Source organism: Physella acuta, unplaced genomic scaffold (genome assembly GCF_028476545.2).
Source record: "Physella acuta isolate Inbredline_101_S28 unplaced genomic scaffold, ASM2847654v3 ptg000369l, whole genome shotgun sequence".
Classification (NCBI taxonomy): domain Eukaryota; kingdom Metazoa; phylum Mollusca; class Gastropoda; family Physidae; genus Physella; species Physella acuta.
Window position 1 is genome coordinate 596246 of NW_026731888.1, and position 23219 is coordinate 619464.

Here is a 23219-nt window from a genome sequence, read left to right on the forward strand (position 1 = left end):
GCTTGAATTTTTTTCTTACAGTCAAGAAATAAAAATAATATTAAAACAAAAACTAAAGTAATCAAATTCTATGGAAGGCTAAGTTACTTGTCAACCTAACACAAATAGACAATTTTTCAGACAAAAGCCAGTGTATACCAAGACCAACATTGACTGTACAACATCCTAGCAGCACTTACTGTTTGGATTCAATGCTGAGGAGGACAAGGTTGAAAGGAGACACATTTATTCACAAGGGAAAAATAGTGTGTACGTGTGCATTTTTTGTGCCTTGCAACAATATATTGTGTAACAACATGAAATGGGCTGCACACAGTGGATGAATAAACATAACATTTTGTTACACAAAAGATGGAGTCAAAGGCTTTCATATATCATAATATAATTGTTTGGGTTTTGATCATTTTGTTGACACAGAGAAATTAAGCAAAATAAGCTCTATCAAGATCCGATGTGTTTAAAAGTCAAATAATTAAACCTTCACAGTATTGGAGATATACAGTAAACCGATTAAACATTTTTAAAAAACATGTTGAAATTATGCCAATGGGTAACAAGTCTTTAGGATGGAGTTAAAAATGTGTACTAATTTTATTAATTCGTACAAAATAGTTTTAGAATACAGATACTTTTAAAACATTAAAATTAAAATAAAAAATTGTGTTGAATTTTTTCAAACATATACCCAACAATCAAACAAAGTCTATAGTAATTCAAAAGAAATTAAAAAAATATATAAATATTTGTTGATTAATTCACATATTAACCAGAACAGATAACCAACCTGTTAGAGCTATTAGTATTAGAATAGCATTCTAAAAGCTGTAATATAATAGACGAGCCGGCCCGCGGCATAACATACGCCGCTATTTAGTTGTTTCTAATTTTCAATAATTCATAATTTGTGAATTCGACAGTACCAACGCTGACACTGAAAATATTTCTTTAAAACACTATAAGTAGCTCGTTAAGGACCATAACCCCCCCCCTTCCTTCCCTCCCCCCCTTCTTACCCCCCCCCCCCTACGTTTAAAATCGTTGGCTCTGCTTGTAAACATTTAGAGTGAACACAGCTCACTAAAACCATGTAGGGGTGGGGAGGTAGGGAGAGCGTTTGCAGCTTGTTTTCTAACGGCTCGAAGAAGAGAATTATATATATAGATTACTCAATAAATTTTCAAATACCTACAAAACTTTGATGAGAGTAGTAATTAAATTGCCATCAAATTAAAAATGAATACATGAGGCTACACACCTTATGAAAGGGATTTAAGACTTTTTTTTGGGATGAGCTACAAGGGGGAATAGGGGAGGCAATTTATATTTCTTAAAATAAAAAAACTTTAATTTTTTATAGGAACAGCAATTTCAGAGTGGAACAGGATGGGGAGGTGATATCATATAAAGGGTGTTTGTGATGTGTGATGGCCGGGTAGGGTAGGGATGACCCCCATAAAAAGTAATGACACAAGTATTGCTCTAGTTTCATATGACATAAAAATTGCAACAATCAATTATATATATGCCAACTTCCTATTATTTAGATGGTCAATGAAGTATTCAGCTTCTTAGAAGCTATGGGAGAGAACTTACCCTGCCATACCAGGATCTGGTGGTCTCATGAAATTAGCATTGTTGTTGTTGTTCATTTTCTTAGCTGCTGCCATTATCTTAGCCGGACTGTCTGCACCTCTTGGGAGTGAAGGTGTCTTGTCAGTGGGTCGCCTGGATGCTTGCCTTTGCATGAGGTTCTCCTGGATATCTTTACTTGACTGGCGTTTGACTGGGGAGGAAGGAAAAATATATTTCTTTGTCGCTTGACCTACTTTTTTATCGTCGTCATAGTAATGATGGTTGTCAAAAACAACGATACCGGGGTTTCATTTTTTAACAATGCTTCATGGTCATTTCAACAACACATATTTGTAATCATATTTGTGTCTTATACAATGAGACCGATCTAGTTTTAACAATGGACAATTAGTGTTTTATGTAAACTTGCTTTTTGTACATTATTTGGCCTAAAAGCTGAGAATATTTTTAGCAGATCATAATGTGTGAAAAAAATTAATTACTGTACTTGATACTTTTGTGTCAACACTTATACTTATTGTGTCATACACAAAGTTATATATTATGTCTTACTAAACTAATTTCATTAATTTAAAAAATGTATCAGGGTAAAAACAAAATTCCTTAAAAATATAACCTGATTGAGACAACAGCCAACTAAGCCCACCCACTTCGCCCGCCAAGTTTTAGATGAGAAGAAATCTAGCAGACGACACATTCCTGCTGCATGGACAATTGCATCACAACATTCCTTAAAAACTAACCCACCGTATCAATCATAGTATCATAGTCATTTAAAAACAAATGCGTTTTTTTGAAAAACAATAATGAAGTTTAAAATCTTAGGTGACATCCTATGTGAGGATCTTCTTCTTTATTCTTAATTTTTAGTGTTGGAAGGGATCGAGCCTTATCTGCCAGTGGGTTTGAACTCCAGAATTTTCTTTCGTATTTCAACAACCATGAGTTAGCAGACTTGACCATACCTCCAACACAATTAAATACATCTAACTGGTTATGCGCCATTGAGGACTCTGATTACAGCCTGCCTTTCTTTTTGGATTTGCTTCCATAGCCTTTGTCCAACCAAGAACAAACTACAAGGCAGCAGTTGTTTGATTTTGGAGTTGTCACCTAGAAGAGTGGCTGTCCCCAGCTAAGAAGCCTCATCTGCCCGAGAGTTTGAACTCATGACTTTTTAGCAACTAGACCACGGCAAATTAATATAAAACCTCCTGTTCAATTTTAAAACAAATGTACTGGTAGTTTATTTAAAATAAAAAGATCTTTGAACTTAAAAATTATAAAATAAAAACAAAAAATCTGCGTACAAGATTTATCACCTGCTTTACGTGAAGGCGGTTGACTTGTTGGAGGGGGTGGAGCATTGCCTTGTGGTATAGCAGGTGGAGGACCAGTGGGTGGAGCACCTGGAGCAGGTCGACCTGGTGCAGGACGACCAGGAGCTGATCTACCAGACACAACTCCAACAGGGGCAGGGGGGCCTGGTGCTCGACGCGGGGCACTGGAACCATTGCTCTTGACTACAGGTTTTCTACCAGGTCCTACAAAAAGAAAAAAAAATGCATCAGTTCTATGGCAAAGTTCTAACTAGTCTCGTCAACATAAAATTCATTAGAAACTTATTTTAAAGCTAAAGCTAAAAGAACAACCAATCAATTATAACTAGATATTGTTTTTATTTTATTGCTTATGTTGTGTTTGTTTTATATATATATAGCAAATATATTTTTATAACAGATTTTATGCTCTCTGAATTGTTAACAATAGATTTAATTTACCAAAAACTAAAGTAAGAAAAGAAATTAGATGTAGGTTAAGAAGTGGGACACACAATGAACTGAAGCGGCTGACATATTTAATAACTCACTTGAGTTCTTTGGAAGGCCTGGTCCGATGGTGACTGTCAGAACTTTGGATGAGGGTTTGAGCTGTGCAATATCACCTGCACCACGAAGAAATTTCACCTGCCTGGATCCACCTCCACCCCAACCTTCTTTCTTAACTTGGAAATCTAACCTAATATTGACACGTTTGAAGTATTGTGAAATTTATTAGATAACTTTTATTTTAATTAGAACTTAACAAACTGCTCTGAACTTCTATCAAGAAAATTATTCAAAATTCAATATATTTTAATCAAACAACTATAATAATGCACTGTTTATATTTATAAATTATATTAAAAGGAGGAAATCATTCTTACGTGTCTTGAAACTGTATGCTAATTTCTCTGTTTGTTCTTTCTTTGTATTTCTTTGCCAGAACAGTGAGAAATTCAGTCTTGAAAACATTCTCTAAAAAGCTTCCATATTCATTGTTGACATTTAGAACAAAAAAGTCATCCTGCATTGTGCTGTAGATTAATATTAATATCAGCATATTATTTTTGTGTATCTCATCATGATAATTACACAAGATCAAAACTTGTACAAAGTTTGATTACCTCATTACAATCCCTGAGATCTGGTCTAGAGGTATGTTCCGTTTCACAACCAATTGTTTCTTTCCCTTATCTGGTCCTTTTTTTATCTAAATAAATTCAAAAGAGAAAAAAATTAATCATTCTTTTAATTCACTCACTTTAACCACATGTCAAATAATAAATCTAAACACAGGAAATAAAAGAACTTTTGTTATAGCAAATTTGAATTTACCCTTCTCCATAAGATTTCATTAACTAATTTTCTGGTAACAAGATTTTAAAAAGTGGATGTACTTACAGTCTCAAGACCCACTAGCAGAAGACTTTTAGCAGTCAGCAGCATATCTCTTTTAACGAACTGAAAAATGTCAAAGTAATGAACACATTTTAGAGTTAATTGCTCTTTGCTTATTCTAGAATTTAAGGGATTTAAATTAGAGGATTTGTTAATAGTCTTACTTTGAAACGGCGATCAAATTTCTTCACAGAATCAGCAAACTCTATCCTCTCTCTTTTCCCTGCCAAAGCTCTTAATTCAGGGTTATCATCTAAGCCAAGATAGTCCCCAACAAAATTACGATTAAGGCTATGACGTCTACGCTCTTTCTTGTTGAAGAGGATATCGGATGCTGTAAGTAATTTATAAATGTAAGATCAAATTAACAAAACTTAAAAATTAAAGTCAAAATGAACACATAACATGTATGTTAAATATTAACAATCAAATAGTTTTGCTCATGTTTCAATTGGAACTTGGTGGAACTTAAGTTCATTTTTTTTTTGCGGGCATCATAAATAGATGACCTCTAAGAAGAGTTAGATCTAGGTGCTCGGTTAGGATGGGCAAGTTGTTTATTTGCATGCTGACAAGTTGGTAAAGGCCATGGTAAACTAGGCTTACCTTCCTCTCTTAGCTTGAAATATTTCTGTTGAGCGTGATGTTTTCTCCACACTTTTTGGATAACTCTAGCAAAGCCATCAAATTTTCTTTCTCTCATTTCTTCTAGCAAGAACAGCTACAGAAGAAGTAAAATGTGTGACAGTTAAAATTTTGAAAAAGTGAATAAAATAAAATTTAATTTAGTTGGAAGCAAGTTTACAAATTTAATAATTACCCTATGTATTTCCATCAAATACCAAAGAATACTTACAGATTCTGGATTCTTGATAAAAACTTTTGTCTTCCCAAGCTGGTACTGGTCTGTGTCCATGTTAACCGTCTTAAGTAAATGCAGGACACCTTGTTTTGCTTCTCCTCTCCAGTTAGGGTAAGTCTCTGGTGTAAGGATGGCATACCTGTAATCAAAATACATAAAACCAAAACAATTAGTAACCAATATCTAGCTAAAATGTATTAGCTACTACTAAAAATATGTGAGATCATGTATAAAGTGTTGCTTTCTATGAGGCTTTGAGTATCACACACGTGACCAGATCATTAAAAAAAAGGAAATATTTTGGGTTGGACAAGTTAATTATACAGAGTGCAGTTCTGATTTACTTTCAATTTTATAATTACTAACATTTTTTCCCCAACGTCTGAAAAGTTTTTTAATTAACTTAATGAAGTTATAGTAATTAATTTAGATAGTTTTTATTTTGACTCAGAGCAAGTTAACAGAGTAAACTTATTTAAACTAGTAACTGTATCCCTGTGCTGTAACAGACTCTCTCCTCCATACTGATATAAGCCTCCCTGCCCATCAAATGAACCAAGTCGAGTGTGAACAACCAGAACAGTCCTAAGCAGGTCTATACTTTTTAAGATGGACATGGTATTCAGATTATTTTACTTCAGAAAAGTTTTTCACAGTAAATAGCCTAAATTGTAACAGTGAGTTAGCTTGGACTAGCAATGGTCATTTTTTGCAAAAAATTAGAGCAGTAAAGTGAGTAGCTAACACTTGCACTCTAAAAATTGGAAGCTCAATTACTATATGTAATTGAAAAATATCTGGAAAATTTCAGATTAAACATTCAAATATGATGGGGAAAAATGGGAAATCTAAAGAAATTCAGAAAATAATCTCTCCCACCTTACTGGTATTTGTTTAAATAAGAAAAGTTGTGATTGATTGGCATGCAAAATTACCTCTAGATTGGGTAAAATTTACTTCTACGTTTCTGTTTTAATTTAAAAATACTGTGTTCTAGAGATCTAATTTACATTATTATTTGTTACTTTACAGTATATTATCCTACCTTTTGATAAACTTTGCAAATTCTCTTCGAAATGCAAAACCTGCTCTCCTCACTCTGATGTTTTCCTTGAGGCCAAGATACTCAACCTGATGTTTGACCCTTAAAAACAGAATTAATTGTATATTTAGCAATTCATGCTACTATATTTTTAATTGCAGAGACGTGTTAAGCACAGAAAATCCTAGCCTACCTCTGGTCTTCCCAATCTTTTGCTCGTTTTGTCTCATTAGGTTTAATGCATCGAATATAGTGAGGTGTGCATTTCATTAGAGTCTCGACAAGTTTATTGGCCTGAGTCTGGATGAAGAATTTTTTAAAATATTAGTATTTCTACTGAAGCTCAATGACTTATAATGTAACTGCATTTTTTACACTGCTACAGCATTAGTAGAAAAAAGTCTCACTGACCTTAATTTTCATGCTAGCTGTGGTTGGTCTGCTTTTTGCTGCAGTGTTGACTACTTCAGGGAACAAGCTAACGATAAATTGGCTAATAAAAGAGAAAAAAAAAGCAAATGATATATCATTAGAATTATCTAAATAAACTAATGAACGGGTAAATAATATCTTTTAAAACTTCAAACCACACAAAAATTATGTCATTATGTCATATGTTATATCTAAACAACACGATAGAATTTTTACAAAAAAAATGCTAAAAATATTGACAAGTGGAAACATTAAAAATATCAACTCTGGATATATCCAGAAACAAATTCAGATCCCATCCTGCAGCCTCAATGTATGTAAAACAGGTAAGTTATTCATTAAGTTAAAGGCACTCACTTCCTACTTGATTGCATGAGAAGCACTAGGTCAGAGAACAATACATCCCTGTTTCTCTCACAGAAACCATCTGCATAGTACTCTACCTGTAATAAAATATTGTTCCTTAATGTTCTTCAACAGAGGTTCCAGACATATTACAAATATCCTATCATTCTGCACAAAACTAATGACCAAGTACAGCCATCAGTTAACAACTAAAGTGCACACAAAAAAAAAAGAAGCAGATCAAGGAAGACTCGGAGAAGTGATCTGGAGAATTACATCAGAAAGATGGGATACAACTGGGGAAAGGTATAAACTCACCTGCCCTGCATAGTGATGAATAATAAATCCTACACTACAGCCTTGGTAATGTTTATTTGTTGCAGATTGGCCTTGTAATTTCTGAAAGTTAAACAAGCAAAATAGTTTTAAAATAATAAATAATTTTTTTCAAACTGCTTGAAATTCATTACATACAATCTCTTAACAGCTAGCAAAAGACTATAAAAGCCTCCCTCAATTAAATGCAGAGCCTGCTTTAACATGTGACTTAGTTCAGACTCAAATGATGACTACGCATGTAGGAGAGGGGCTACACATGTGGCGGAGGTCCTGACAAGCAGTTTTAGAGATACAAACAGGATCTGTTGAAAAGACCACGTAATAAACAATCCTATCCTGGAGTGGGTAAAATTACCCAGCATGGGCACTTGACATTGACTATTCTGCCTTCATTGGCTGGAACATGTCCATAGGTTGAGTGATGGAGAAATTCTGAAAGATGTATTGCACTAAAAATGTATATATTTTGAAGGGAAAAGGCGGTGTATAACTTGGATACAAATATGTAATTCAGTGACATTAAAGCATTAGCAATGTGAGAACCCACGACAGAAAAGTGGAGGTGCACCCCCCCCCACACCCTCTATTTAAAAAAAGAGAGGAAAAGATCTGCCTGCATGTGAAATACCCAAAGACTGACACCCTCAACAAGTTACATCAAATGTGATAGTCTTACAAGACTAGGGAGTCAATGAGATAAATGTATTTTTTTTTTATTTGAGAGACTTCATGCACACTAAAATACAAGGTGTCAGCTATTATAGTATCAAACTGATGCTGACATAATGACAAACGTCAGGAAACGTGACAAGATGCTTTGACAACCCTTTGCTGTGAATATTTTGCCCATATTTTCCCAAACATCCTTTTTTTTTAACAAACTTTTAAGTAGTGCACAAGACAAAAATATCTCAGTGGGTCAGTCAACAAATATTGCAATTCAATTTCGACCCACTTTTAATGTATTTATTTCCATATAAATTCTATTTACAACACAAGAAAATCACATTTTTAGTATAATTAGACATTAAATTAGTCACTACAATTAATGTGAAGATTACTATATTCAATAACAAAAGTATAAATAATAGAAATTCACAGATATTTTCACACTGCCATTGATAAAAGGCAGATAAATGTTCTTCAGTTCTAACTTTTCTGACAGTGTTAAAAGCGGAGGTGGAAGGGAAGAAAGGCTGTATTTTAAACAGGTGTCTTTTAAACTAAAGTTTAGCCATTTTTATTTCCTCCATTTTTTTTTTTTAAATTGATACGAAAATTGAACAATGCCTTGTATTGATTGATTTTTTGTACAAAAACAGAACTATATACAAAGGGAAAATACTCAGGTAATATTTTCAGTGTTCAAAATCCCAGCTTTGTTATTTCCCCTTAATAAAATCAATAAATATATTGTACCGTTTGTAGTAACAAGCTTTTCTATATCCAATAAAAGGAGAAAAATGATTATCTTAAAATAGAATAATGCAACTCTATTTTTAAAACTAAATAGAAGCAAGAATCACTTTTTAACAGCTTGTTTTTATAAAGTTGATTTTTTTTCTAATCAAAAGTTTTCCTTATTTCTTTCTTTTTAAATTGAGTGCTATTATAACAAATTTTTGAAGGCTGAAGACCTCACTTCAAAATATCCATTATATCAGTCCTTGAACAGTGAGTTTGCTATATATTATATACTTTACTTATCAGCATTGTATTTAAGCAAACTGATTAAAACAACAAGATATTGTCTTTATCTGATCACTTATGCTAAAAATAAAACATGATAAAATCACAAGAAAATATCACCTCTAGCAACTTTTCATCAGCACCCTCAGAGACAGCATGCATGGTGGCACAAACATCATCCAGGACACACATGATGCCTGGTGGGGACTTGGATTCAATAAGATCACAGACTATTTTGTTGTTGAAGTAATCAATAGCTGTCCACTTGATGCCTTCTGTAACATACTCCTCCTGTTCAGCCTTCAGGGTCAGCTCAATAAAGATCTGCTGAAGCTTTTCATTCACATAGTTGATACAAAACTGTTCAAAACCATTGCGGCCAAAAATTTCAAAGCCATAGATGTCTAGGATGCCAATGTTCACAACTTCAATGTCCTTCCGCATGGCTTTGTTTATAGACTGCAATGTAAAAATTATGTAACTATTATTATTTGGCTATTTTCAGCTCAAAATTACAATCATAGTGTTACTAAAGGAAGTGACATCATTAATTTTAGAAACAAAACCTACATTTAAAAATGTTTCAGACCTACTGATAAATTATATTTAACAAAAAATATACATTCAATAAACTTTCAATTAAAGGAAAATTTTCCTTTCTTCATCAACTAATAATTAAGTACACAGCAAGAGATATTACTTCAACCAGGAAATCAAAGACTCTTGAGTAGATGGCCTTTGCAAGTGCATCCCTTGTGAACTCGGCCTGCTGGACATTTAGCTTCATCTCTATACTCTCTGTCTGGCCACCCCATTTGCTGTCCATGATTCTGCCAATCAGTTTATTTCTCAACAGTTCTTTATCCACTCCCAACAAAAAAGCTGGAAATTCAAGAACTGAAAAAGGGATTGTATACAAATTAAACTTAGAATTTTGTGTCCTGAATTTTAAATTAATTTGCATTTTTAAAATACTCCTTTGTAATTTGTAATTAAAAAAATAATCAATGTACCTAATCTTGTTCATGTTCAGCATTAAATATTGATTAATGATGGTTTCAGCAAAATTAACATAGTAAACAGTTAAATAATACCATTTTGTCTTCAGTTATTTATTGATTATTCTATTTATTTATTACAGAGAAACTGCTCAATTGTTGTTTTTTTTTAAATTTGTGTTCCAAATAGGAAAAACTTAAAACTTGAGCAGGGAGGATAAGGTATGATGTCATGTTACAAGGAGAGATAAGAAAATTGGGGGGAAAGTGTGACATCATTTATGGACAACTACCTCCCATCAATATTTATTTAAGTTGTGTCTTGATTTTACACAAACTTATTGTGTCTAATCTTTAAGCAATGAACTTGTAAAATTTCAGCTATTGATTTTGAACTAGTTTAAGAAAGTTCTATTACAGTACATTAGTTATGTGGTGCTAATATTATATATTTTTATAAAGTTAAATTTAATGGAGACTTTTTAACAGAAAATAACAACAGAATGCAATTTTCAGCTTCTATTAACTCACAATCAGCACTGGCTATTTCTGCATAGTTTCCTGACTCTTTAAAAGTTATGTTCCCCAAGTGAAGTATGCCAGCAACAATGGATAAAATATCATTCTGTGTGTCTGGGTGGATTCCAATTACCTGCATGGCTTGCTGAAAGAAAATATAAAATTAATATTAAAGAGCAATGAATATATTTCATATTATAAATACAGGTTAGATATTTAAATAAAATATAATAGTGAATGCTGTACAGCTTGGTTAATGACAAGACTGTTGATGATTAGCAACATACTTCTAAAGAATCTCATATCAGAGAATATCAAAAATTCATTAGATATCATTGAACACTTCTGTCAAATTTTGAAACTAATAAAAAACTAAAGCCAACATGTTATAAGCCAACCATGCCTTTTTTAACATTTATGTACATTAAAATTTGTAATATTTTGTAATGTATTTCCTGTTTCAATTTTTTTTTAACTTTTAGTATTAAAATTGCTTAAGATTAGCAGACTCATAAGATATCAAACAAGGAGTACATTAGTTATAAAAATAAACTAAATAAAAATATTATTTTGAAATCATATGTATTGTAACAATTATGAGTCTTTTCACTTTACTAACTTTACAGGACTACATGTCATTAGCTGACAGCCATTTTGTTAATGATAAATAATTTTTCTCCATTGTGTTTACCGCTATATTACCTTAGTAAGTGCCAAAAGAATGTCCTAATTTAACTCAGTAAAAGTGGGTAAAAAAATGTGTTGCAAACTCATTTAACTAAATATTGTTTTAAAAAAGCCAATGAATTCTTTACCAAGGTATCTTGAAATTCTTTGTTATCATCAATTCCATCAACATTGTAGGTCCCACTCTGGAGAAGATAATTGTAGTAGTTTGGTTCTGTAATGCCAAAATTTTCTGGTGGAAAAAAATTACAGTGATAAAAGAATTACAGTGATAGATGAGTGTTAATTTCAGCATTGTTAAATTCAGCATGAGCATAATCTAACTTCTATGCGCTTATCAAATTTTTAAATAAACTTTTTAAAACTACGTTTACCATTGAAGTGTCTATTGCTTTTTTTCCATTTATTTTGGTAATTTGATTGATATGAATAATTAAACATATTTTCTAACAAATTTCAGGCCTGTAAATTTTTTTATTCCAATGGCTCTATATGTCACAATAATGCAAGGGCTTAAGGGCTATTAGATTTAGCCAGTGAAAGAGTCAGTAGAGTTATTACTATAGCTAAAACCCTATGTTACTGCTGCATTGTTACAACTGTTTTTTTTTGCCTAATGTGTGTGTAAGATATAAATCACTTTGGCACTAGCATACTTATGGTAAAAATGTGTCATTTTTAATTAAATAAACCGGGAGTGATCTCCCCAAAACTTTCTCGAATATTCTTATATAAAATAACTCGAGCTATAGACATGATTTTTAATCCATTTTAAATACTTAAAGTTTTTAAAATAGAATAAAATCTCGTAGACAAAAGAATTGCACACCAAGTGAACTCCAAATAGAAAAGTGCATAATAGTGCGCAATATTATTAGTACTTTAAAAATTTACATTAGTTTTTTGAGAAATCGGAACTAGCGTAAATTACTACTTCCGGTCAACGGAAATTACTCAAAATTTAACAGAAGGTAGAGAATTAGATATTTAACTTAAATGTGAAATTTCATTTATCTATCTGAAATAGTACTCAAGTTATAGGCTTTTGAAAAATTCAAAGTAGGAAAAGTATCACTTCCGGTTATCGGAAATCGCTCAAAAGTTGATACGGACCTACGATTTTGATAAAATACTTATATATAAAATTTCATCAACCTAGCTGTAACGGTACTCAAGTAATCGTGTTTACACACAGACACACAGACACACAGACACACACACACACACACACAGACAGACACACAGACATACAGACAAGATTGCAAAATTATGTTTTTCCATATCAGTGAGGTGTAGAACGTCGAGATTTGTAAAAATCTCGATTTTTTTTTTGCACGATTACAATACTTTCTCTATACTTCGTATATACCAGAAAGTAAAAATAAAATGAACAATACAGACAATATATGACACAACATGTAAATTTACAGCTGGGTAGAGGGACTGACATAGCTGTGCATTCTACAACATTACTGCCTATAGCATTTCAAAAGACTTATCTTTTGTAATGCTTTCATTTAATACAAATCTGAACATAATCTAAAAGTTACAGATTTTTACTTTCTTGGATAGATGAAGTATTGTAATCATACTGAGTAATTAACAAATATTTCAACCATTTTCAGTTTTACACCTCCCTTCTTTACCGTATACGTAAAATAAAGGATGAATTGAAATTGTGCAAAAATCTATATCATGTCAGTTTCACAAACTGACATTTTATAAACTTCTGCAGCAAGAAAATCTTAGTTTTTCAATACTGTCCGATTATATGTAAACATGATAACTTGAGTATCGTTCCTGTTAGGTTGACAAAATTTATAATATAAGAACTACACCAAATTTGTAGTTTGCTATCAACTTTTGATGTTGATACAATGATAGTTACTCCATTTCCAGTTAGGTGGAGGAAATTCAAATCAAAGTATTAGATTATATGTGAATGTTTTAGCTTTTGAACAATCTCCAGCAACCAGTAGTGGTATTTTACTCTATTTCCGTGGGAACCTGATAACTTGATAACACAGTTTGGTAGTAGATATTTCATTGGAAGTATAAGATCTTTTAGAATCAGGAAGATGTACTTTATTTCCGGTTTTTAAAATTCCGATAACGTAAGTACTATTTCATTTAGATAAGCAAAATTTTACACTTAGCTATAAGATCTTCTAGTCTTGAATCTGACAAAATTTGAGTGATTTCCAGTCAAGTAATACTTTACGGTTTTACCGATTTACCAAAAAATATCACTTTGACTGGACGGATTTGTTTCAAACTTTTCACTTATGTAATGACCCAATAATATTGCACTGTGACATTAAATGTCAATTAATTAGATATTTAATTAATTTTTTTTTAATTAATCAATGTTTCCTTTATAAGGTACAATGTTCATTTGGTGCGCAATTCTTTTTTCTATTCGACTCTTTTCTATTTAAAAAATTTAAGTATTGTAAAAAAATATTATTGCATGAATGCCATCCCCTTTACTGTTACATAAGAATATGAAAGTACCATCCCCTTTCCTGTTATATAAGAATATATAAGAAATTTTAGGGGAGATCACTCCTGCTTTATTTAATGAACCAGTTTTTTCTTTTCTTCACAGCAGCAAGTATTTATTTAGGATCTGGTAATCCATTCATGTTCTTCACTTAAACACACAAGTACCAGCCCAGCACTTCAATTTTAATTTGTACCAAGATAAACACAACTGCTCAAGAATTTTTTTCTCTGTGCACACTATGCATTTTACTTCCTTGTTACAAACTGAATCAATAGTTATATTTAATCAAAGTAACCCAGCTTTTCACTTCCTTGTCTTAGATTTAATGGCTATTTTTATTTTTTTCATAGTATTCAATATTTAAACCAAGCTAGAAATAAACTATACTGACACATGAAGTCAGGCGAAATAGGGTATAATTGCTTGCTTGGGCTGTATAATTTCCTTGAATTAATTTATCTCTAATTAGTACCAACCTGACCCAAAGTAAAAGAAAAAAGCAAACTTAACTTTATCTGCCCTAATGTCAGCTCAGAATGGGTACTTTTAAATTTAAGATAATAAGATTCCTATCCTTTTTAGTTATTTCAATAGAAGATTTGTTTAACCCAATAGTAAATTTAAGTAGATGTAAACAATATTGTAAATAAGATGTAAGTAATATTTAACTGTTTGTTTTGTTTATACATGTAAAGAGGTATGATTATTTTTAAGTAGGTGTTAAGTGGCTGGAGATGAGTACACTTAAGAATTAAACAATCATTCTCCAAGACCAAATCTTTGAGCTTAAAAACATAATTACTATGAAAAAGATATTTTAAAAATAGAATACTGATTAAGGTTTTTCCCTTCTTCTATCTTCTTTCAACAGTTTACGGGGGGAGTGGTAGTCAACTTTCTAGAAAAATTTCAATTTTTTCAACTAAAATCATTTTTATATATCTTATTTTTTGGTGATTTTGATATCCAGTGAAGGTTGACATCGAACTTTTTAAATTTTTTTTGTAAGTGATGTAAGCTGCTGTTTTCCCCAATAATATTATCAGAAAGGTCATTATTTATCAAGGTTATTCATTATTTTGCTAATTAAATGATAAAATTTTAGACAATAAAACTTCATTTTGAGTTTTCACCGTTTTGTCAATTTTACCAAGCATAACATTATTAAGCCATTAAAGTAGGTGTAGATTTACAATAAGCAAGTTTGTTTGAATCACTAACATTTGAACAAACCACTATGTCACTTTGATGACTAAAAATATGCAGAAGCAACTTAGGAAAATGTATTTTCAAGAGGCTTAATATAGTCTTATGATCAAAATATAAAACTATAACAACTATGGAAATTAATTCCATGTGATTAATGATGCTGTAGAAAATTAACAATGATTGTGAATACAGATATCAGAAAAATGTGTGATTATTAACATACCTCTAACTTTTGTAGTGGCACCAGAACATAGTTGATAAAATATGTGAAAACTTCTCTCATCAGTATTCTGGCTGACAACTCGAGACTGAAAATATACAAGTGGCAAAATATCAATTATTTTACAGCTATCACATAGGGATTTTATTATTAATTTTTTTTTACTAATTTTACTCTTCATTTTGTAAAGACTTGACACTTACTGAAAAAGAAACTTCATGAAAAAAACAGCATTTTGTACTGATTATATAAAAATTACCTTTTCTAATAAAAAGTTTGATATTTTTCCCCCATCAGGCTCTCCTCCTCTGCTGAACTGAATTTCAACATATTTGCCCTGTAAAAAAAAAATGATATATGAATTCTTTTAAAACAAAATAATTTTCCTATTCAATTAAAAAACCCAACTCATATTTCATTCTAAGAACACTGGTGCAGGAAAAAAAATCCAACTTACAAATCTACTGGAGTTGTTATTCCTAACTGTCTTCGCATTCCCAAATGCTTCAAGTAATGGGTTTGACTCAAGAATAATTTCTTTTACATGCTGAAAAATGATCACTTTTAACTATAATAACTTTAAAAATTAAGATCTGTGGTCAGAATTATCTGATTCTTTTAAATAACTTGAAAGAAAGAAAGTTATGGTTAGGTCACTGCTTTGCCTGCTGTCTTCATTCACCTCAACTTGGGTATGGGAAATTTCAGAGTTGACTTGCTTAGGAACATCTGACGGACTTGAACCATGATCTAAATGCAAGACTTTTGGGTTGTTTATCAAGTGCTCTGTGGAGTAGCGGTACAGCGCTAGACTTCTAACCCAAAAGTCTCAAGTTTGAATCTAGGTTCAAGACAGTGGAACGTCCCTGAGTGCACCCAGCTCTGATGGATGCCTAACTCACGAAAGTAAAGGCGGCTGGGCATAGTGTTGACCACATTATCCCTTCATATTTTTTTACTACTCGACTCTTTCCTATTTAAAATATGTAAGTATTATAAAAAATTAATATTGCATGATTGCACTGAAAATAAAAAAAACGTGAACTCTACTTCATCTGCCCAATAGATCACTAGGTTTTAAGAGGAATCTTTACTTTATTATTTTTTTCTATTAAGTGCTCTACCAAACAACCAAGCCATTACAAAAATAATAATAATTGTCTAAACATTTTATTCCTCTACTTGAGGAATATGGAATCTTTTCTGGATTGCCCAATAACAATGAAATTATGAAAATCTATTGCTGTTTTAATTGGCCTTATTTTACAGACAGAACACTTGTAAAAACTATCTGCCACTATTACCAAGATTTAAGGAAAAACATGTGAAACCTATAATCAAAATGTAACAGTTCCAATTAGAGAATCTTAGAGAAAGAGAAACTTACCTGTACAAGAGGACCTCCACCAGATACTTTTGAAATGTATCCCATAATATATTTAGCCGCAACTGTTTTACCAGCTCCACTCTCTCCACTTAAAATGTGATATTTTTAAAATCTTCAGCAGTCATTTATAAAATAATTTCTAAATATCTACATTAATAATCAGAATAAAAAATATCTATCTCTATACCTATAAGCTCTATCTCTGTAATCTTTATCTCTGTATCTATATAATCTAAGTCATCAATAAATATATAATCTATCTATATATATATATATGGATCTATATCTATATCTAATTCTATATATATTATATGTGGGTCTGTGTATGTTCTGCATTTATCCATATTTTTTTATAATACATGGATGAAAATTTTACCAACCTGATGATCACACATTGATTCTCCATCTCAATCAGCATGTTCCTATACATGTTGTCAGTAAGGGCATACACATGAGGGGGGTTTTCATATTGAGCCTATAATGATGCATAAAATGACTTGAATTGCCAATGATTGATCAACATTTCTTTAAAAATGTAATCTGGTATAAAATTAATAATTAATATTTCTTTGCAGTAAAAATGCACTTTTTTTTAAATTTTATATAAAACAATGTGTTACATGTTAGAATTTTAGCTACAAACTATTGTCCAATAACAAAACACCAAACAATGACACTCACTGCTCCTTGATAAATTTCTATTTCCCTGTCACCATATATATTTATGCTTTTGAAAGGGTTGACAGACACAAGTACAGGGCCAATATATGTCTGAGAAGATAATTAAGGACCAGCCACTCTGTTTAAATATTTAAGTATGGGCACTAAATTACATTAATAGACTATATCTAAAGAGCTTTGTGTACACAAAATTAAAAATAAATTAAGCTTAACACTAGTATAAAATTCACCTTGTAATTGCTACTTAAATTTGAAATATAAGTAATTAATTAATAACAAAAGGATACATAGATGACATCATCCATGAAACGCTTTTTTAAATTGTCCATAATTCCTGCTTCAGAAATTTTCTGAAGCAGAACCATGTCATCCACCCCACTTGTTTTGACATTGTGACTCTGCCAATGATAAGGCTGAAGAAAGAGCAGATGTTATATTTATGATGACAATATACTCAAAACAATTCTTTTGCTAATACCTAAAATGACAATACCAACTATGAACATATTTATTATCTATCCTTTAACAATGACATGGAGTATGTAGACAGATGGTCATATACGCAATCAGTTTATGGTCTTACTTTTAACATTCATGGACATGAATTAGTGCATCTTTTAATTAAAATAGTTAATTAATATAGTTTTATGTGATGGAGTAGTTACCATTTTAAAATGAGATGTTGTTATGGAGTACTGTATTTAATAAAATACAGAAGATTTTCTAATAATGTGTGGCTGCTCAGAATTCATCGCAGAAAACTCTTGCTTATTCTGAAATACAAATATTACAATTATGTAATTAGCATTGTGATTAAACATGAATAGAGTAGGAGTTCTGGCCAGGTCCTGAGAACTAGAGACTGTCAGGTAAAAATACAACCACGCTGCCCTAGTATTTTTGATAACTAAACACAATATTTAAAAAGTTAAAAAGGCAAAATCAATTTGGTTATATACACATTTTATCACACAAAATGACAACAATCATGGCTTAACTAGGTCATGAGGTTTTAAAAAAAAATTATTTTATTTTAGGCCTAAATAATTGGCAAAGTTTTGAGTAGGGCCTACATGTTACTAGACTGACTAGAGTCTATAGTAATAGTTACTTAACAGTAGATACTAATAGATAGATCTAGAATAATCTAGATCTAGCATTGATTAGTTTTTATGTCTTAGCGTAGAGTAAGAGAAAATATACTATAGGCCTAGGCCCTATTTAATCACTAATTAATTAGGCCTGTAGGCCTATATATTATTTATATAGGCCTACCTATTTGGCTACCTATTACTATTATTTAATTATTATTAAATTAAATATGCCTATTATTATAATATTTTATTTTGAATAGGCCTAGATCTATCTCAAGGTAAAACTCTATTTTAGCATATTTTATTCTCCGCTTCTTGTTTACCTCCAGTTGAGCATATTTTATTATAATAACCAAAACACACCAAAACATTAGGAAAACATGATTTATTTATTTGTATTGTATTTTTGTTTTAACAAATGAATAAAAATGAATAAAAAAACAAAGAGACTGACTTTGTTTTAGATTTTGATAATTTACTTTTGTCAAAACTTGAGAAAAGTCCAAATTTGGAATATTGAATGTGCTATGTTCGTGTGTCAGAATTTTCATGCCATGAAAATTCTGACACACGAATCATGAATCATGGCAATGGGTGAAGTACGTAAACGTAACTCACAATTGCAAGGTGGTTAAGTTTGTATTGTTACAAGTATCTCCCAGGCATGATACTATAAATACACATTTATGAACTTACAATGACCCCAAAACTGAGGCCAACACAATTACAAACAGCTATTGCCCGAGCTATGACGTATGCTGATAATTAAAGTCAATGTGAACTCACGGTGAACCCGTGACCATGTAAGGATTTTTCTCCCGCTGACGACCACACAATATTTAATTGGAACAGTTCTAATGCTTTTTAAAGTTTTTTTTTACCTTTTCTAATTAAAAATCACTTAATCACATTCTGATTCATAAAAAAAAAATAATTAGTAATAATTAATAATTAATTAGATCAATCTAGTGTTTTCTTAACGTTTTTGTTTGTGTGTTTCGGTTGTGTTTATAATAAAATATGCTCAACTGGAGGTGAACGTGAAGCGGGAATAAAATACGCTAAAAAAAGTAAAATGGAGTTTTAACCTATCTCAATCGAATCAGTCACGGTCCAAGGTAGTCAATCTTGAGTAGAAATTTAATTGGTAATCTATCGTTTTGGGTACGTAAAATCGCCCGCGGCTATTTATGTATGAAAACGTGACCTCATTGTCAAGGCTTTAATAGAAGTATATTGTCATACTTTTGTGTCAAATATTATAGATAAATGAATAATAAATAGTTTTTCTTACTATTTGTGAAATCTACTTAATTCTCAATTTAAACATGACAACTGAATAAAAAACGTCCATACTTTATCCTCTAGGCACTAAATTTGGGGGTTGTAGCGAGTTTAGACTAAATTATTGAATTTTAAATTTATTTGTCACTCACAGCTATGATATGACGGATCATCCATGACAACCTGGTTAAAAGTTGAAAGGTTTAACTTTTTAAGTGACCGTGAAATAGATCTAATTTTTTTTCACAAGAGAGTTCCTAAAAGTAGAATTGGCCCGTCTATCGTCGGGTAATATTTTTAGAGGAAAAAAATTTAAGAGAATGTCATCAGAAAAGAATTAAAAAAAAAGACAAGACAGAAGTGATTTTTGAATTCTTTTATTTCTTTAATTTTATGACATTTTTTATTGTACAAAAGAGCAAAAAAAAAAAACCATGCCAGGTAAACGTATCCATTCAAATAGCGGTCACGTGGTCAAAAAAAATAAAAAAAATTTGGTTGTCATTTCTCGGTCGATCTTATAAAAAAACGGTTGAAGATATTTGATTTATTTTTTCATAGAATGATAAAACTAATAATGCTTTACTGTGGAAATCAATTTTGTGATATGGAAATCTATATTTAAAAAGTTATATTATTTTGAATGACACCGACTTTAAATTTAGCCAACATCCCCCAAAGCAATTTTTGAAAATGCTTTTCTGGCATATTTAGCCTTGCCACCTATAGCATGTTTTTATAACGTGAAAACCCGCCATTTTACTCGTGATAAACATTTTTAAAAGTAATTCTAAGAAGGTCTCTGGAACTAAGTCGAAAAACTCGCCGGAAGTCATGGTCCGATCCTTACGCCATGTTCTGGTTAGCAACCAAGGACGCTTTTAAGTTAGTGAGCCTCCCTAATAATAAACCTAAATCAATGGCTAAATATATCGATATAGGCCAGAAATTAACTTTAAACAGCAGTGTCTGAGAGCAAGATTTGCTATATAAATAGCAGCCATTTGTAAAATAGAGTGGCTTCCCCCTGAATCTGGCGCTAAAAGCTTATAAAAATAAAACTTAGACAAGATGGCTGCTATAGTAAATGAGCATGGTTGCATCTGTTGGAAACATCGCTAGTCTTCATTTATTACGGAAAAGATTTAATTCAATTGTTTAAAAACAGGTACATAAATGAATCAAGGAAACATTTTTGAATTTTTTAAAACATAAATCTTCCTCAAAATGTGAAATAATTATTAAAATTTAAGGAGTCACCTGTTTTTCACATTACAAATCGCCGGCGATTTTACGTACCCAAAACGATAGATTACCATTTTCATTTAATTTTTATGTAGGCCTAGAAATCTAGATCTAGATCTAGATCCAGTATCCAGCCTAAAGTTAAACTAAATTCTAAATTATTAATAATTAGACTACTACATTACTACATACTTACAAGATTAGATTTTCAACATAGATCTAGCTAAATTACGATTAAAATGGTATTTAAAATATTAGATCCATAGCATAGGCCTAACAAAAAACATTTTAGAATAATAAATATTTTCCTGATTCTTTTCCGGGTTTAAGTGACATATCCGGAAATGCAATAATTTTAGTAAAACTTTAACTCGCCCGAAATTATTACCGAAAAAAACGGGAGTTATCTCCCAAAAACTTAATATTCCCAGATCTTCCAAAAAACGTTATAATAATTTTCCCCTCCCCTCCTCTACAATGACTCTTATAGTAAGTATAGATTTCTTAATCTAGTTCCAAAACAACTTTAGAGTGATTATGAACACGTTTTTCACCTCGAATCTCAGTAAAAAAAAAAAAAAAATAACTAAACTATTTCATTACAATGAGTATCCATCCACTGTTTCCACTGTTTCTTCCAGACTTTTTTTCTCCGGGGGGGGGGGGGGGGGGCACTTTAAATTTTCGGGGGGGGGGGGGGTAAACATTTTTCGAGGGGGGGGGGCACTAGTAAAAGTGTATGTTTATTATATAAAATCCATCTCGTTCGGGGGGGGGGTAGACTTTTTCAGAGCCCCCCCCCCCCCCCGAGATGACTGGAAGAAACTCTGGGTTTATCCATTACTAGTTAACGCCTAAACTAATGTATGCACTTAAACAATTTTATTTTCGCCCAAAAAAAATAACAGAGAAAAACAGCCCATGAGATATGACAAAAATTGTGGCGCCTAAAACGACCGGTAACCAAAAAACCATTAGAAAGCGATTCAGATAATGAGATGTATGCCTATTAGTATTAGACAAATAAAAAAAAACGACTCAGTCAAATTAGCACTTACAGTGACATATCGGCTCATATTCATTATTCGGCTTCCGACACAAGGACTATCCCGACACAAGGGATAAAAATGCTCTCTACTATCTGGCTTATATATTGGCTCCCTATAAAAAGGGTTCACCACAAATAGAATTCCTGACTGGCACAAAATAAAATGGCTTTTGTTATATTAGTTCTCAATGTAATTAGGCATACATCAATTCCATTGTTGCGCCAAAGGGAGAACAGAGTGAGTAGGGGGTCATCCATAAATGACGCCACGCTTTTTTGACGATTTTTACCCCCCCCCCCTCCTCTCCGTCACACATCGTCACAAAAAACAGACCCCCCCCTAAAATGACGTCACAAGTCAGCCTACAACCCCCCCCCTCGAAATTGCAGTTGAATTTTTTTAAACATCGATATTTTTCCAAAATCTTGGCTGAACTCTGTCAAAATAGAGTATTTTAATAAATTCCTATTACTATATATATTACAACAGTTTTCTAAAACGCGAAATAACTTCTAAAATACGTTTTCTAACATTGTTTTTTTTATAATGCAAAAGTGTGACGTCACACCATCTGAACCCCCTCCCCCTCATCACACACCGCCACAAAATTACAGACCCCCTCCCCCTTACGAGTGTGACGTCATTTATGGACGACCCTTAGGCATATAGTGCTAATAGAGTGTAAGAGTACTATATGCATAGGTCTATCCTATATTGTCTTCATTAATTCCCTAATAAAATTCCCCTTACTTTTTTGCAGTTGCACCCACCCCAGATTATGTATCCCCATCTAAATTTACCACCATAGTAATTCATCTCCCGGGCAACGGGCTTTGGCCTAGCGGTTAAGAGATCTGCTAACCAGAGAGTTTCGAGTTTGATTCCGGGTTTAAGTTAGAGGAACGTCCCTGAGTTCACACATCCTCAATGGGTACCTAACACGCCATCCCTTCATATGTCGAGGTCACAGAAACAGGTGAACTCTACATCACTTGCATCATGTATCGTCAGGTTCGAAAAAGGAGCTTTTTTTTCAAGCTTCTATCCTCGATCATGTCTGTCTGTCTTTCTGTCTATTTAGATCGAAACTGGCTAGCAAAATGTTGAGCACTTGTAACCAACCAATTTCTCTTAAATTCGGCACGTGGATCAAGACCTTATGAAAATGCAATCGACTTAATTGGATGCCTAATTTTTTTTTAATAGGCCAAATTCCCGAACGAACACTTGCCCGAATGCGACAAATGCCCGAATGCAACAAATTCCAGAATGCGACGAATGCCCGAATGGACACTTGCCCCAATGGATATTTGCCCTA

The 23219-nt window shown here is 32.2% G+C and overlaps 1 protein-coding gene across 3 annotated transcripts in view; it reads right to left on the reverse strand.

The window, feature by feature from the left end:
- LOC131941670 (unconventional myosin-Ie) overlaps positions 1–21181 on the reverse strand; it is a 30345-nt gene extending 9164 nt beyond the window's left edge. Inside the window, exons 1-29 of one of the 3 annotated variants that reach the window (XM_059301069.1) lie at positions 21049–21181; positions 17895–18002; positions 17517–17642; positions 17230–17319; positions 16929–17023; positions 16549–16636; positions 15619–15708; positions 15421–15498; positions 15165–15249; positions 11355–11458; positions 10552–10684; positions 9723–9919; positions 9143–9481; positions 7313–7393; positions 7007–7092; positions 6629–6710; positions 6411–6517; positions 6221–6319; positions 5170–5314; positions 4920–5034; positions 4478–4647; positions 4317–4376; positions 4040–4125; positions 3800–3949; positions 3464–3612; positions 2904–3137; positions 1594–1783; positions 785–822; positions 90–194 (exon numbers count right to left, since the gene is read on the reverse strand). In XM_059301069.1, coding sequence (XP_059157052.1) covers positions 816–822; positions 1594–1783; positions 2904–3137; positions 3464–3612; positions 3800–3949; positions 4040–4125; positions 4317–4376; positions 4478–4647; positions 4920–5034; positions 5170–5314; positions 6221–6319; positions 6411–6517; positions 6629–6710; positions 7007–7092; positions 7313–7393; positions 9143–9481; positions 9723–9919; positions 10552–10684; positions 11355–11458; positions 15165–15249; positions 15421–15498; positions 15619–15708; positions 16549–16636; positions 16929–17023; positions 17230–17319; positions 17517–17642; positions 17895–17897 — 3189 coding nt within the window. In that variant the 5' untranslated portion in view covers positions 17898–18002; positions 21049–21181 and the 3' untranslated portion in view covers positions 90–194; positions 785–815. Of the gene's footprint in view, positions 1–89; positions 195–784; positions 823–1593; positions 1784–2903; positions 3138–3463; positions 3613–3799; positions 3950–4039; positions 4126–4316; positions 4377–4477; positions 4648–4919; positions 5035–5169; positions 5315–6220; positions 6320–6410; positions 6518–6628; positions 6711–7006; positions 7093–7312; positions 7394–9142; positions 9482–9722; positions 9920–10551; positions 10685–11354; positions 11459–15164; positions 15250–15420; positions 15499–15618; positions 15709–16548; positions 16637–16928; positions 17024–17229; positions 17320–17516; positions 17643–17894; positions 18003–21048 lie in introns of those variants that run through there. The other 2 variants (XM_059301068.1, XM_059301067.1) reach the window with 2 other exon arrangements.
- Positions 21182–23219: the final 2038 nt, after the last annotated feature.